This window comes from Haliaeetus leucocephalus, unplaced genomic scaffold (genome assembly GCF_000737465.1).
Source record: "Haliaeetus leucocephalus isolate CR32 unplaced genomic scaffold, Haliaeetus_leucocephalus-4.0 Scaffold233, whole genome shotgun sequence".
Taxonomy (NCBI): Eukaryota; Metazoa; Chordata; class Aves; order Accipitriformes; family Accipitridae; genus Haliaeetus; species Haliaeetus leucocephalus.
The window spans coordinates 263,718-278,526 of NW_010972669.1; the positions used below are offsets into that span (position 1 = coordinate 263,718).

The following is a 14,809-nucleotide window of genomic DNA, read 5'->3' on the forward strand; positions in this document are numbered from 1 at the left end:
CTACATTTTTGCATTATAATCTTTTGGATGTATGTGTTTACTGCACAGCTGTTGCCAGAGGCAGTCATCTCTCTTAGCTCCTAAGATTTTTACATCTACATATTGCAGTTTTAGTTATCCAAGTCACTATTACCTGGTCTGGCATGGCTGCTCATTGCACTTGCGGATCTGTGGTTCAGGTTTTGTTAAATATTTGCACTTCTTATTGTCCACAAGACTGATATTCTTGTTCATAATCTTTGTGCAAGAGACTGTTGTCTTTCTTTCACCTAGTAAAAAATAAAGCAGTTTTAGAAAACTAGCAATCCTTGAATTAAAGACTTCAATTAGTAGAAAATAGGTTCATAACCATTTGTTCCTTATGGTTACATTTTAACACTCTGTTTATCTGGGATTTTACCGACAAACAGGGTGTGTGCAGGAGCGGGACAGACTTAAGCATGCAATGTTCACAAATGGTCAGAAATGTGCCTGCGGATGGAGCAGTTAAGTTATAAATGTACATTATGTGTGTGACCAGAGCTGACATTTTACACGGCACTTCTGTAGTGAGAGCACATGAAACTAATCTATTACATACAGCATTTGAAATGTTTGACAAGTCTTTCTGCATTTACATATGTGAATCTGTGTATTCATATGCTCACCCACACAAAGCTTTTCTGCAAACAGGAGGTTGCAGACCAGTTACATATATAAACATGCACAAAACCACATGGCTTCATCAACAGTTTCATCCTGACATACACTTTAAGCACATAAGCAAAACTACCAATAATTGTTATAATCTTTAATCACATTCATCAAAATATTGATGTTAAAAATTGAAACACAAATATTTACACAGGGTACAAGCTGCAGCATTTTAATTTCATTATTGCTTCATATTTAAGCCAAGAACTAAAATAACAGTTAAAATGGTTTTGTCTAAAGTAAGAAAAATCTTTCACTTATATTTCAGAATATTTGCAGTAAAATACCTTTTATGGAACTTTGTATTAACTCAGCTGTTTTAGACAATAACATAAAATGAAGGCCAGTTACAACAGAAAAATATGATAAATAAACTTTACAGTAAAACACTTACTTAAATATTTATTTAAGCATTAATGTAGAATAAATTACTGACATACTGCAGCTTAAGACTTGTCCAGGTGATAGGTACCTTTAGAAATATTTGGGGCAATAAAGACAGATTGTGGTAGCATTAAAATTATTCTAAAAATACTTCAGGAAACTGTAAAAAGCGTGAATATTCCAAGTGAATAGGAATGCACTACTAAGAATCAGAGGATGCTACTAACACCATGTACAAAATACCTTCAGGGAAGAAGTTTTCTTACCAAACCACAAAAAGCATGTTTATGGAAACAACAGTAATCTATCATGACACCAGGATTGTTCACAGAGTCAAAGGAGCTAGAACACTGTGTTCCTTATGCTGCTGTTATGAGAAAACAAAGCGTTTCCAGGCCTTCTTATTCAGTCACAAGGTGCACAGCAGTTTTCAGAATTGCTGATCAGAGCAGCCCTGACTGTCAAGGTTGTAAGCAGGAAAGACAGGTAACAAAAATCAATATAGTATTAACAGTGTAAGTCTGACTAATAGCACAAGGTATGAACAGATCTCTATAGGTTGCATTCATTAAAAAACTCTGAAGTGTTTTTGCAGTGCAGTTATCTATTTGAATAACCACCTTCTAAACAGCAGTTTTAAAGGATTTTGTTACAGCAATACTGTTCATGTTCCAATATTTGTTTTCATAATCATATTTTGTTCTTCCAAATTCACATTTTTCATGGTTTATAAACATAAACATAGGAAAAATATCACATCAGTATACTAATATCTGCTGTTGTAATATTTGTTCCATATGTTTCTGGATCATCCTCAACTCATGTTACTAACTGTACATATTTGATCTGAGACTGGGGTTCAGCTTTTCTGTAGTTTGAAATGTCTTTTACAGATCATTTATCTTCAATAGTTCCAAATACAGAGTGGAATGCATATGAACTTTCTATTCTTGTTCTAGCTCTTGCACTTGTATTTCTTCTTGGAAACTGTGTCCTGAATTTGCTTTGCTAATCTAGATTTTGTTTCTTCACTACCATCTTTTTCTACTAACTTTATTTAGTTTGGATCTTTTCCTAGAGTTATCACTATTCTTTTAATATAATCAGAAAGCATGAGACTGATATATGTCCACTATTGCATGGAATCATACAAGCCGCCATGAGGATATAATACTATTAAATATACAACACTGACCATCAGAGTCTTAAATATTTATACACCGTGTGTTTCAATTGAGATATATATACACACAGTGTATATACATATATATGCATATTGTATACACATATATATATGTATTGTGTATATACATGCATATTGTATATACATACACATTTTTAATATACATGTGTGTGTGTTTGTACATTTTTCTTTTATTTTACCTCCTCCACATACAGCATCACAGTCCTCCCAGCCAGAATGAGTCCACATGAAAAGAGGCTCCGGTACTTTAGAGCTCTGATTCTCAGGAAGAGGATCCAGTGGGATTGTGTACTCATAGTGCAGACCATAACTCTGGTCATGGAAAAGCAGCACCTGCAAGATACAGAAAAGGAAAACATACCTATGTACACAGACGTGGTAGAAGACAAACTCTGAACTGTGAGGAGATAATCTTGAAAAGCACAACAAAATGACTTAATGCTCTATAACCTTTCAACCCTCCTGATGGATTTTGTGGAAGAAATTAATGAGTATCCTAATCAAGACAATGGGGAAAATTATTTTACTTAACATAAAGATCAAAAAGCTCTCCATGTGAAATAAGCAAACAAAATTCACCAGAAATCTGGAGGACGATTACATCCTATGATTTCAGTGCCCTTAAATGCACGGGTCTTTTCTAGATGCGTCACATTTAAGATTATTTTAGATATACCAGACAATTTCTTGCATTTGAAGGATTTTGAACTGTGAAGTACTTCCTCATCATCTCTCCCTCTTTCTTTCTGGTGATTATCAACTTCTTCTCCCCTACACTGAAATGTATCAAAAATCTACTTCTTCATGGAAAACTTGGTGATTGTAATCCTGAAACTATGCTGTGCTATAGTCAGCCAGGACAAAAACATCTGATATTCATTCGAATCTCTCTCCTTGAGCGGCACATCAGCTTTTTATGACATTTGTATGAATGCTGAGACCTTCCATCCTGTCTCAAGAACGTAAAGATTATTCTTGGATTTAAATGCATTTTTTTCAGAAGTGGGCTGACAGATCTATATACATAAGCAGGTGTATATATATACTTATATAAAAGCAAGTATATCTTACATAGATCTCATTGTCTTCAGGAGCCTGAAAAAAAATATTAGTTACCATGCTATGTGATAGGAACCAGGTAATAACCACCAATCCATATTGTCATACCAGTAAATGTAAAGGTGATGTTGTGGGACCTTTGGCTGATATTTTCTCCCAGAGACCTCTCCGAACATAATGGACAGTGGTCCCGGCAATATTGAATGTTCCTGAATGCTCTATCTTCCAGTCACTATTGATTGACTGTTTTCCAGCATCTCGAAGAGCTGCAAAATACATGAAAAAAGACCAATATAAAAGGTGTCTGTTTTGTAGTGATTTGGGCCTCCTTTCACATCCTGTATGGATAATTTAACAAGTAGGTGAAATCACCTAACTCTGTTTGCAAGATATTTATGGATCCTACTACACGTGAACTTCAATTGGAACATGCTTCAGAAACACTTTCTGGAAGGAATGCTTGGCAAAACCATGTGTGTTTAACATTACTTGAAGTTAACATCAGTGTCTTAATGCCTGAAGAGACTGACAGGCTCCAGCATAATTCATAATTTGATCACTGAATTAATTTAAAGCAAAGGCAACCATTCTCTATTCCCAGGGTGGTCATTTCTATAATCCATAAAGGCATGGGAAACAAAATTTTCACAAGACACTCTTCAAGATTTGTGGAATTAGGTTAAAACTTAAAAAAATATTCTAGTTCAGAATTCCTTCCCCCTCCAATAACTACATTTGCCTTTTTCCTCCAACTTAGAATGTGACAACACTACTGTCACCCTGCCTAAACACTTATTTTATACACTTTCACCACATAATTTGATGCTTCTAACAAATAGGGAAAGCTTGTTCTTTTTGGCTGAATCATTCCTCTTGTTGGCCTAACGTATATTCAAAAGCATCAAGTCAGGTAAGATATATTTCATACCTTGAGAACACAAGATTTTATATTAGTTTTCTGAAGTAAACTGAATAGATTCTTCTGTGAAGGACTTGTAATTTTATTTTATTTTACTTCATTTTATTTTGTTCAGATCAGGTCTGAATAATCATGTGAAGTAGAATATACTTGAAGTCACCTTCTGGACAAGAAGTTTTACACATTCCTCTTCATTGAAATTGCATGTTTGGCATCAGACTGTTGTAAGAGGACCTCAACAGTTTAAGCCTTGTCCAAAATTTCTTTTTAAAGTGGTAAGTTAATGTGAGTCACTCCTGTAATCTTCTTCTCTCCTATTCATATTTATACTGTTATGTTTTGTTTCTATGGGAAACAATGGCAACAGGTCTATGGACTGGCAGAAATACAATTGCGTAAGACACCACTGATGTGTACCACTGCAGCACTGTGTAATAAATGTTAAGACTATAAAATTCATTAATGCTGTAGAACAGCCCTGTACTAAAAATAACCAGTGATTTTACAAGAATTAAAAATTGGTATTTTAGATTTAAACATTCTATTATTAATGGTAATTAAGTTCTAGTTAGTGTTTAAACTGTAGGGGCCAATCCTCTTCCCAGTGGAGAAACAAAATTAATGTACTCGAAAGTGCCGAGGTCCAGCCGGGTCATGCTGCTCAGATGGAGCAGCATCCTCTCCCTGGAGAGCAGCAGACCTTCCATCATTTTGTCTTGTCTTAAAATGAATGTGAGTGCCACAGCATGCAGACATGTGCAGGGGACTGGAATCCCAGCCCCAGAATATAGAAATATGCCAGATCTTGCATGTTCTGCTTTCAGATTCCTTACTTGAGCCACTGGGGTTAAATGAAGAAAGAAAGGGAATCCTCAAGCCTAAAATGTAGGCTTGGATTCAGGCAGTCCAGCTTCTGTTCTTGACTCTGTCACACCCCATATTGTAAGCAAGCTCACTGAGTTTTATTCTACACCACAGATGTACTCCCACTCTGCTTAGCTTTTGATAGAGGAGGATTTTCTGTACGAAGTAATGCAATACACGAAGAAAATTCAGCACACAAGTGTATCCTCTCTCAGACTATAAAACAAATTGAGCAATACATCTACAACTAAAAAGACAAAGAAAAAACTCAGACTGGGAAAACGTAGCGCAAGTTTAACCAATACCAAAATTTCAGTGCTAAAACAAGGGAGCTAATTACAAGTGTACCTCTGCAGAGCATAAAATGGCCATCATCACAATGACAATTAAGTGATCGTGATAGTGCAATGTATCTTTTAATTACTGTACTAGGGATATACACTCTTCCAATTCTAATGAGGTGTGAGAGGCTACACAGCCATAGAGATGCAACATTTCACAGTTCAGCTATTGCATCTCCCAGTGCTCAGTGGGGAGCAACAGTGCCCTGGTCCTCGTCCTCCACTTGGTAAATCTGTACCTAATAATCCTTTGGTTGTTTTCTATGGGAAACTGTAAAACAGTACACCACTGTATTAACTTTGAAATTTTTGCTTAAGTTGAAATCGCCACACTTTATGGAGAGGTTTTGTATCAAAACAAGAGGGAAGTTGACATCTTTGTGAATTGCGAATTTTGCCTTTTGCTCTGTGCAAAATTTAGTCATACTCTTCAGAAAAGTACCAAGACAATGTCATTTTGATGGACCCTTATTTTTCTCAAGAAAATACAAAAAATATCTGAAATTCAATTCTAAATGAAAGTATCTTCACTGATACCTTTTGTCAAGGAAGTCACTGTTTCACTTCCATTCAGGTTATCATCCGTTCCCTTCAAGCCATCTTAAGAACATTAAGACTTGAGATTTCAGTAACTTTTTGAAAATTTCAGCTGAGGTAAGGCTGACTGGTTGGTAGTTCCCAGGGTCCTCCTTATTACCCTTCTAAAAATGGTGCAATATTCCATTTTCTCCAGTCTGTGGGGACTTCACCTGAACACCATGACTTTTCAAATATCCTTGAGAGTGGCTTAGCAACTACATCAGCCAGTTCCCTCAGGACCCTGGGATGCATCCCATCGAGTCCCATATACTTGAATATGTTCAGGTTCCTCAAGTGGTCTTGAACCTGATCTATGATGAGAGGGACTTCATTCCACCAGTCCCTGCCTTGACATTCAGGGCCTCGAGAGATGTGGGAAGTGTTTACCATTGAAACTGCAGAAAAAACTGTTGAGTACCTCAGCCTTCTCCATGTTCATTGTCATTAGCTCTCCTGTCCTATTTATCAGGGTGTATGTTTGTGTGTGTGTGTGCATGAGTATGCATGTGTGTGTGTATGTTTTCTTTAATTTTCCTTTTCTGACTAACATACCTGTAGAAGCCCTCATTATTCTTCACATTCCTTGCCCAATTCAGCTCCAACTGTGCCCTAGCTTTCCTGATCCCACCCCTACTCATCTGAGCAGCATCCCTATATTCTTCACAGGATATATGTCCCTGTTTCCCCTGCCTATGCATTTCCTTCTTATACTTTAGTTTGACCAGGAGGTCCTTACTCAGCCATGCTGGTCTTCTGCCTTCCTCACCTCATTTCTTGCATGTGGGAATTGAGAGCTCTTGCAATCTAGGAAAAATATCCTTAAAGAGCTGCAAGCTCTGTTCTGCTCCTTTATCCCTGAGGGCAGTTTCTCAGGGGGTCCTATCCACTGATTCCTTAAACAACTGCAAGCTTGCTCTCCTTACATTCAGACTGCTGGCTTTAGTCTTCACCTGGCTTCACCAGGCGTTCCACCAGGGCATGATCACTGCAGCCTTGGCAGCCGCCAGTCCTGACCTCTCTAAATAGTTCATCTGTGTTGGTAAGCAACCAACAAGCTCCAGTAATGCTGTTTCTCTGGTCAGGCTATCTATCACCTGGATTAAGAAATTATCCTCAATGCACTCCAAGAGTCTCCTAGAGACAGCAGATGTCAGGTTATTGAAGTCCTCAAGAAGGAGCAGAGCCTGCAAAGTGTGATGCATCCTGTAGCTGAAGTAAGAACGCTTCATCAACAGGCTCCCCTTGGTTGGGCAGCCTGTAGTAAACACCAACCATGAAGTTTCCTTTGTTGGCTTGGCCCCTAATTTTTACCCATAAGCTCTCAACCTGTTCACCGCTGTTTTTCAAAGACAGCTCTGTGAAGTCAATCCATTTTTTTATATAGAGGGCATTTGTTTCATCTTGACATGTTTCAAAAGGGTTTAGTTATTAACCATCTTCTATGGCCCTCTACATAGGAAATGAAAGCATGTTTAGTCTCAGTGGACTCTGGTCTCTGCTATGGGACCAGGTCCTCAGCTGGCTTCCCTTGAAATTAGAAATTACACAGTCTTAAGGATTTAGTCCAAGATATTTTAAAACTACTAGCATGGTCAGAAATGAGGGATTCAAAATTTTGTACTATTTGTCAGACCCTAGCTGCTTTCCCACACCCTTCTCCCCCAAAATGTGGTCCAACATGCTTTTTTTTCACTAGGAAACATTTCATAAAGGAAATGAGACAACACAACACACCTATGGACTTGATACCTATAAGAGAATTGGCAATTACAATGTCATGCGGTGTTAAATGGCAGGTCCAAAGGCACTATAACCCTGAAGCAGCTTGAACACATATTTGAGAATAATGATACAGTTAATCCACTTCAGTTCAGCTGAAAACAAATGATTACTCTCATTTCTAATTAGCACAGAAAAATTTCAAGTTTTAGATTGTAAGTCATTTGTATAGCTATATACCATTAACCAACCTTATTAATTCATTATGGGGCCTGGACCTGTCATGCCATTATACAAGTGTCACACGAATGAACTCTCTAACCTCAAAGCCTAGTGTATTTCTTATAGAAAAATACTGCAATCTTCCTTTTTGTATCCTACATTAAGAACTTTTTTTGAAAAAACTTTTAACAACTGCGAAATAGAAATGAAAATTTAGTGACAGAAAAGGCATGATATTAGACCACAGAAATCTAGATAAGGCTTGAAACAACTTTTTATAGCTGTTCTTACAATAATATTCTTAAAGTAACAGACAATGAACCAAGCCTCAAGTCAACATGGTTATAAACAGACAGGGTTATCACTGCTAGTTTATTCTTTAAAAATAAATCTCAAAATTATTTCTTAAAATAATGAATACTAATTCCAAAATTAGGAAGTATATGCGTTCTGAAATATTCTCAAATTAAATGAACACTACCCCCTCCTCTATACTGCTATAAATAATTCCTATTCCTGAATACTGATGAAAGAAAAATCACAATCTCTTATGTATTTTCTCATGTAAGTTCATTACAGAGGAATACCTAATGTTTGGCTATATCCCTGCTCCCGCCTCCCTCCAGGGGAGAAGAGACAGGAGAGACCTCGACAGATCAATTCATTCAGTAAATGCAGTTGCAAGCTATACCTCACCTTTCTCCTAGGATGCCAGAGCTCCTGTTACTGTGGTGCATGTTGATATACCTCAGATAAAGAAGATATCCGAGGTGTTCAGGTAGAACTCCTCTGAAGATTTGCTTCAACAGCACAATCACCCAGTGATGCTACTGATGCAGGCTGTAGTTTTACTGATCACTTTGGCAACATCATCGCAACTTCCAGATCATAGTGACTCTGCTTTCTGACCACCAGGTAAATCCAGAGAAGGGCATTTCATTTTGACTTTCTCTGTATTTGACCTGTGCTGTACAACAGGGATGAAATCTTCCCTCAGTTGAAATTAGCTTCTACCTTGTAAGCCACAGCTCTTACAGTACAGGGGATTAAATTGTGTTTACAACTATATCTCTATACAATTATTAATTGTATAATGAGCTATATTATTTAAAAACCTTAATCGTAAAATGTGTATATGACAATTAGCAAAATAGAAAGTGTTGGCCTGTATTGACTCAAGTACAGAAATGCAGAGCGCAAAGTACTATGCAACATAAAATTAGCATACAGAACTATAAGATAGAAAACAAATCAGAAACATGAGAGAATTTAATCTGTATTACTTTTCACATTTTTAATCACAGTATTTTGAAGAATATTGTTTCTAAGATGAAAGATTTATGCCTTCTCCCCAAAACTTTCATTATATTACTCCTATGAAAATGTTCCTATTCAGAATGTTACTCCTTTTAGATTCAGATTTTTATGCTTACAGAATAAACCTCCTGTAAGTGAAGAAAGTTTAAATACCTTCTGCTAGTAAAAAAAGAAAAGAAAGGTGCAACAACTCGGGTTTTAATTCAAAATACTGTAAGATCTGTTCCTGGTTCCCCATAAAGGCTTAACAAAAAATATTGCAGTGAAATACTGGCTGATCCTCATTCAGACTGACATTAGTGAAATTAAGAAAAGTAAAATTAAAATGACAAGCAAGTAAGAGATAATAAGCACGTTTCAAAAATAAGCAGCATGACTGACATTATTTCATGGGCATAAAAAACATTACATTCTTTTTTTCTTTTGTAAGGTAAGGGATGAATCAGTTTGCTACTCATGAAAAAGGAATTAATTTCCCTACATACAGTCCCAATACTTATTTTTGCATTATTTAAAAAATAAAAAAGAATAGTATTTCTGTTGTCCACATATGTTAACACAGTACACACAGAGGGGAAAAAAAAAAAAAACCAACTTGCAGAATTTACAAATATATCAATGAAACTTCAGTTATTGATTTGACACTCTTAACATTTCCATGTCATTGGCTGGGTTCACGGGGGAACAATGAAATAATCCAGATCTCTAAATCTACTGTGATATCTTAACAGGGCAGGGGTAGACCCCATGATAAACCAAGAGACACCCATTGATAACTTAAGCTGTCATAATAAAGATTCACCATCTTCAATATCTTCTCAGTTGAAGTACTGAAAACAGTCAGGTAAAAAGTTTCTTAAAATGTAGATGTTACTTATGAGCAGAACTAAGAATAGTGATCAAACCAGGGAATTTTTCATTTCAGTGTTCTATTTCTCATACTAAGTCTTTCTCAATTTAAACTTAAGCAGTGCATGGAACAATGCCAAGTACAATATTTCAGATATTCACTTAAACCCTGTAAAAATAATAGTAACAAATTATACTCTCCTACACAACAGCTTTAGAAAGCATTAAAAGAGAGTAACCTTTTTTTCAATGAAAGACAGTTTCATAGAAATGCAAAAGCTAAAAAAAAAAATAAAAAATTAATTGTGTTTAAATTTGTCCATTAAAACATTCAGACAATTAAAAATAATGCAGAGAAATACTTTTCTGCTTTCTTAGTCTCATTTTAGAATTTTTGTTTGACCTTGTTGGTGATTTGCTATGTGTTGGTCAGTGTGGTTTTTTTGTTGTCCAAGCACAGATTATTCCATGTTTCAGCATAAAACGATTTTCACTAGTTTTAATGTGAAGTATTTTCTTTAGCACTTTCCATATGAAAAACTGAAAATCTTAAAGTATGCAGAATTTTTCTTAAATCATCTAAATAGATTCTTTGAAACATTCTCTAAAAAAAATGAAACAAAAGTTCAGAATAAAACCTATATGGTGCTATAACCATTCTTTTATTTTGTTATTTCTACAAAATTTCTTTAGATGTATTTTTCACAGATTTTTTTTTGACTCAAGAGTTTTGTTTAATCACAAAAGCATGTTTAGCTAGCACTGTTCAGTGCTGACCAAAACAGGGCATGAACACTAAAACATATGACATTTACCTAAATAACTGTGAGCTGGTTTTTCTTCCACTACTTTGATTCTCCTTGCTCCTGCAGGTATCACCAAAGCTTCCACATAACCTAGACATGAGACCAGAAGTCCCAAGTTAAATACAAAAGCATAGAAAAGTACATGTTGTACCTTTTTTTCATTTCTTCTCCCTTATTCCGCTTTTCAAATGTACCAAGTTATAATTTATATAGCAATGGTTTGAGGGTTCTTGCAAAATGCTGAAACAAGCTATGAAACTGTGCATTATGTGTAATATATATACCATGATATACAACAAAGCGTATAGCAAAGTAAAACATAACAAGAACTAGTGAGGCTGGGCAGGTTGGGGCTGGAGCAGATAAGTTGTCTCTGGCCAAGTAGTTTAGTGTCATCACCACCACCAGATGACCATAAAAGAATTCCAATTTCACTCAGTGTGTAGAGACAAATGATATGGCACTAAAAACCATACATCCTCCCACTGTTTGTTTTTTGTTGTTGTTGTTGTTTTTTGTTTTTTTTTTTTATTTTGCACTCCATCTCCCTCTTCTTGCTTTAACACATTAAAACCCTGTCATGAATAGCTTTAGTTTTGAAGTCTAGTTATTTGCTTTACATTACAATTGCTTCCTTAGACTGTGGGACTAAGACATGCTGTTGAGCAATTTGCTTTAAGTGAAAAGGGGTGAAAAGGCAATGCAGGTGAAAAACACTGTGCGAACAAGAATTTTATAAATAAATAAAAACATGTTTTAGATTATCCAGGTGAACTTCAAAAAGTAGACAGTAAACCAAGTTTTTATTCTATGTAGCTATGTAATGTTCTGTAACAACATACTGAGCATTTACAACGCCTTTTCAATAATCCTGAAACATGAAAATTAAACTGCTGCAAAGCAGCATTATTTATCTTTAATTTCCTTAAGAGCTAATAACACTTTCTAAGTATTGCTGACAGTCCACCTTCTTGAAAAGGAAAGTAACTTACACAGTTGTTTAGAGGGCAATACCACAATATTGTGGATTGACACAGAACCCTGAATAAACTTGAAAGCGTGTGGATATTCACATTAGCTATAAAAGAGAGCTGACACATTGTAATTTCTATTAGCAGCCACCTTCTTTGTAGTTTTTAATCTTGTACTCCTCCAGACTCATCCATGGTTTGGGATCCCTGCTCTGCATTACCTTCAGCTTAAGAAAGGGCCAGACATAAACATCTGAAGGCTATGACTAACTTTTTTTTTTTTTTTAAGTACTATACTTCAGTCTATAATGCATTGAAGACCTTGATTTTTTGTAGATATACTGTCTGCTTCTAATTACAGGGGTTTTTTTATGTGATATACTTACTGTCTTGAAATTCTGCACATTTTCTACTCAAGAAACTGAAAGTGTAATGGCAAACAAATGCTGAAGACAGTTGGCCAAATGCTGTTTCGAAGAAAAGACTTGTCTTGGAGAGAAGGTATACATGGTGCATATTATCAGGATTTTAATCCTCTATTCTGTCGCACTATTATGCTGGAGCCAGTAAATTATCCTCATTCAAAGAACAGATCACAGCAGTGTTTGAAAATCTCATGTTCATTCTGCATCAGAAAATCTATTTGTTTTTTATGATACCTTATTAGCATAAAAAATTGAATAATGAAAAAACGTAAGACTTCTTCATACATTCAGCTTTATGTGCTCCCACTGCCTGGCTTGGTTTAATGATGTTACTCTAGGTAACAGATCATCATTTTTATATTTATTTTGAAGAACACTAAATGAATGTAAACACCATAAGAATTTACAGTTCATATATTTACAAAAAATATAAATTTTATTTCACAGTTTTTTTAAAAATCAGGCTCTTCTATGAAATAATATGTGTCTTAATAGAAGGTAAATTAGATAACTCCTTAATTTTATAATTGAAACAATTTGCAATAATTTTGCAAAACTAAATTTAAAAATACTCATGCATTCATATCTTAAATGTCTTATTATTTTAAAAAAAAGTAGATCTGAAGTTCATGTGAGGAACGGCATTATTTTAAGAAGTATAGCTTTTTAAAGTTCCCAGTGCTCAAAGTAATCTAACAGCTACTGGTTTCCTGAGCATCTGAAATAAACAGACCTACCTGCTCCTCTGGTATGGTTAAAATCACCTTTAATAACTTTGCATGACTTTCCATTACCATTGCATACACCACAATGATCTTCACGAGCCAGAGATCCTAATATGCCATCACAGCCAAATTTCTGTGGGAGAAGAAAATAAAGCTATTGAGACACAGGCCATGTTTTTCATAAAGCTGCCTTTAGTAGTGGGCATCTCACCCTTTTGCCAGATGCCTTAACCAACGTGATCTAAGCCTGCTCTGAATGAGGGTTGCACTAGTTCATGTGCAGAGATCCTTTCTATAGTCATTTTTTCTATGATTTTATGTAGACTGTTGCAGTCACTCTTCCTATATGGCTGGCTAACCCTACCAGCGGCTCTCCAAGAGGAACACAACAGCATTCCCGACTTCCCCCTGAGACCTCTGGCATTTCTGAGCCATTATGCAACACTCAGCCCACAGGCCCTCCTGCTTTGCGACTTCAACCTGTGCAACTCTACTACTTTCTACACAAAATATGGGAGGTTCTTTGCCACAGCCACAATGGTAAAGTGCTGCCTAATGTCAGCCTAATGTCTTATTCTCAACAGGACATGAACACATCTGGAATATGTAAATATAAATTGTATTTGTGTTTTGCTAAAAAGCATCCAGTTTCAAACAAATTGTTTATGCAAGCACCTCCACATTACTATGTTAGACACATTTCTATCAATAAATATCAGTGGTAGCTTGACAACAGGAATACAGTTAATACCATATGCTGGCCTGATATGAAATAAAAGCCTTTTAAAGTCTACAGAAGTCATCGCAGGGTAATCTCATGCACTGTATAAATGCATCTGATAAAACCAATTAAACTTCAAGACTGTTTGAGAAATAACAAAGATAAAAGCTAGGTTAGAAAGAAAATAAAGGATTCTTTTAAGAACAGAAACCATGGTCTATCAAGGAGTCACTCATTTCCAAGCACTTTAAGATTGTTACTTCAGTTTATGCACAAAATTTTTATTAGAGTTCCTCTACCTAAAAAAACCAATAAAGATTTCAAAATACTGATTACAACATAAACATTTAAAGAGCTGTGTATCCAAAATGGCACATCTACAAGATACAAGTACCTGCAGCAGTTTGTTATAAACATCCTTATCATCACAGATACATATTCCCCAAGCTAACCCTTCAGCTGTTTCACATATTGTGTCACACTGAGTGAAATTACCTTCAAATATTTTTATATGACACAAAAAGAGCCATTCAGTCTTGGTCATGCATACTGCAACATGCTATCAGAGAAATCACACATATGCACAAAAAAACGTATACGCTTGCATACGTGTGCCTGTGTATCCAGGTTCAAAACATTAATTCATACCTGGCATCTACCATCTGCACAGATATCTAAACCATGCTGGCCACAAGAAGTCCCATCCATCACCTTTTCTGTTAGAAGCACAGGTTGATCCTTTCCAGCCGGTGAACAGAATAAGGCACATGGCTTTTCTGTAGTAGCAATTGATGGGAAAAAACCACCAAACTGGTAAAAGGTCACTTAACAAACACAGAATTAATATCAACATTATTTTAAAAACATATTTGCTTATCTGAGTGGAATGAATCTACATTAGCATAACAAGGTATCTTAGATACAGTGAAAACAAAAATATTTTGATCCTTTTCTCAGCTGTTTGAAAAAACTCAAGTTCTTTTTCCTGCTAGAGCATACTGGTACTATAAA

General features: G+C 35.7%; 1 protein-coding gene across 1 annotated transcript in view; it reads right to left on the reverse strand.

The window, feature by feature from the left end:
- ADAMTS19 (ADAM metallopeptidase with thrombospondin type 1 motif, 19) overlaps positions 1-14,809 on the reverse strand; it is a 149,477-nt gene that overhangs the window by 26,830 nt on the left and 107,838 nt on the right. The window contains exons 14-19 of the mRNA XM_010567967.1: positions 14,447-14,574; positions 13,090-13,210; positions 10,966-11,046; positions 3,449-3,606; positions 2,461-2,614; positions 134-269 (exon numbers count right to left, since the gene is read on the reverse strand). Of these exons, the coding sequence (XP_010566269.1) occupies positions 134-269; positions 2,461-2,614; positions 3,449-3,606; positions 10,966-11,046; positions 13,090-13,210; positions 14,447-14,574 (778 nt within the window). The remainder of the gene's footprint in view (positions 1-133; positions 270-2,460; positions 2,615-3,448; positions 3,607-10,965; positions 11,047-13,089; positions 13,211-14,446; positions 14,575-14,809) is intronic.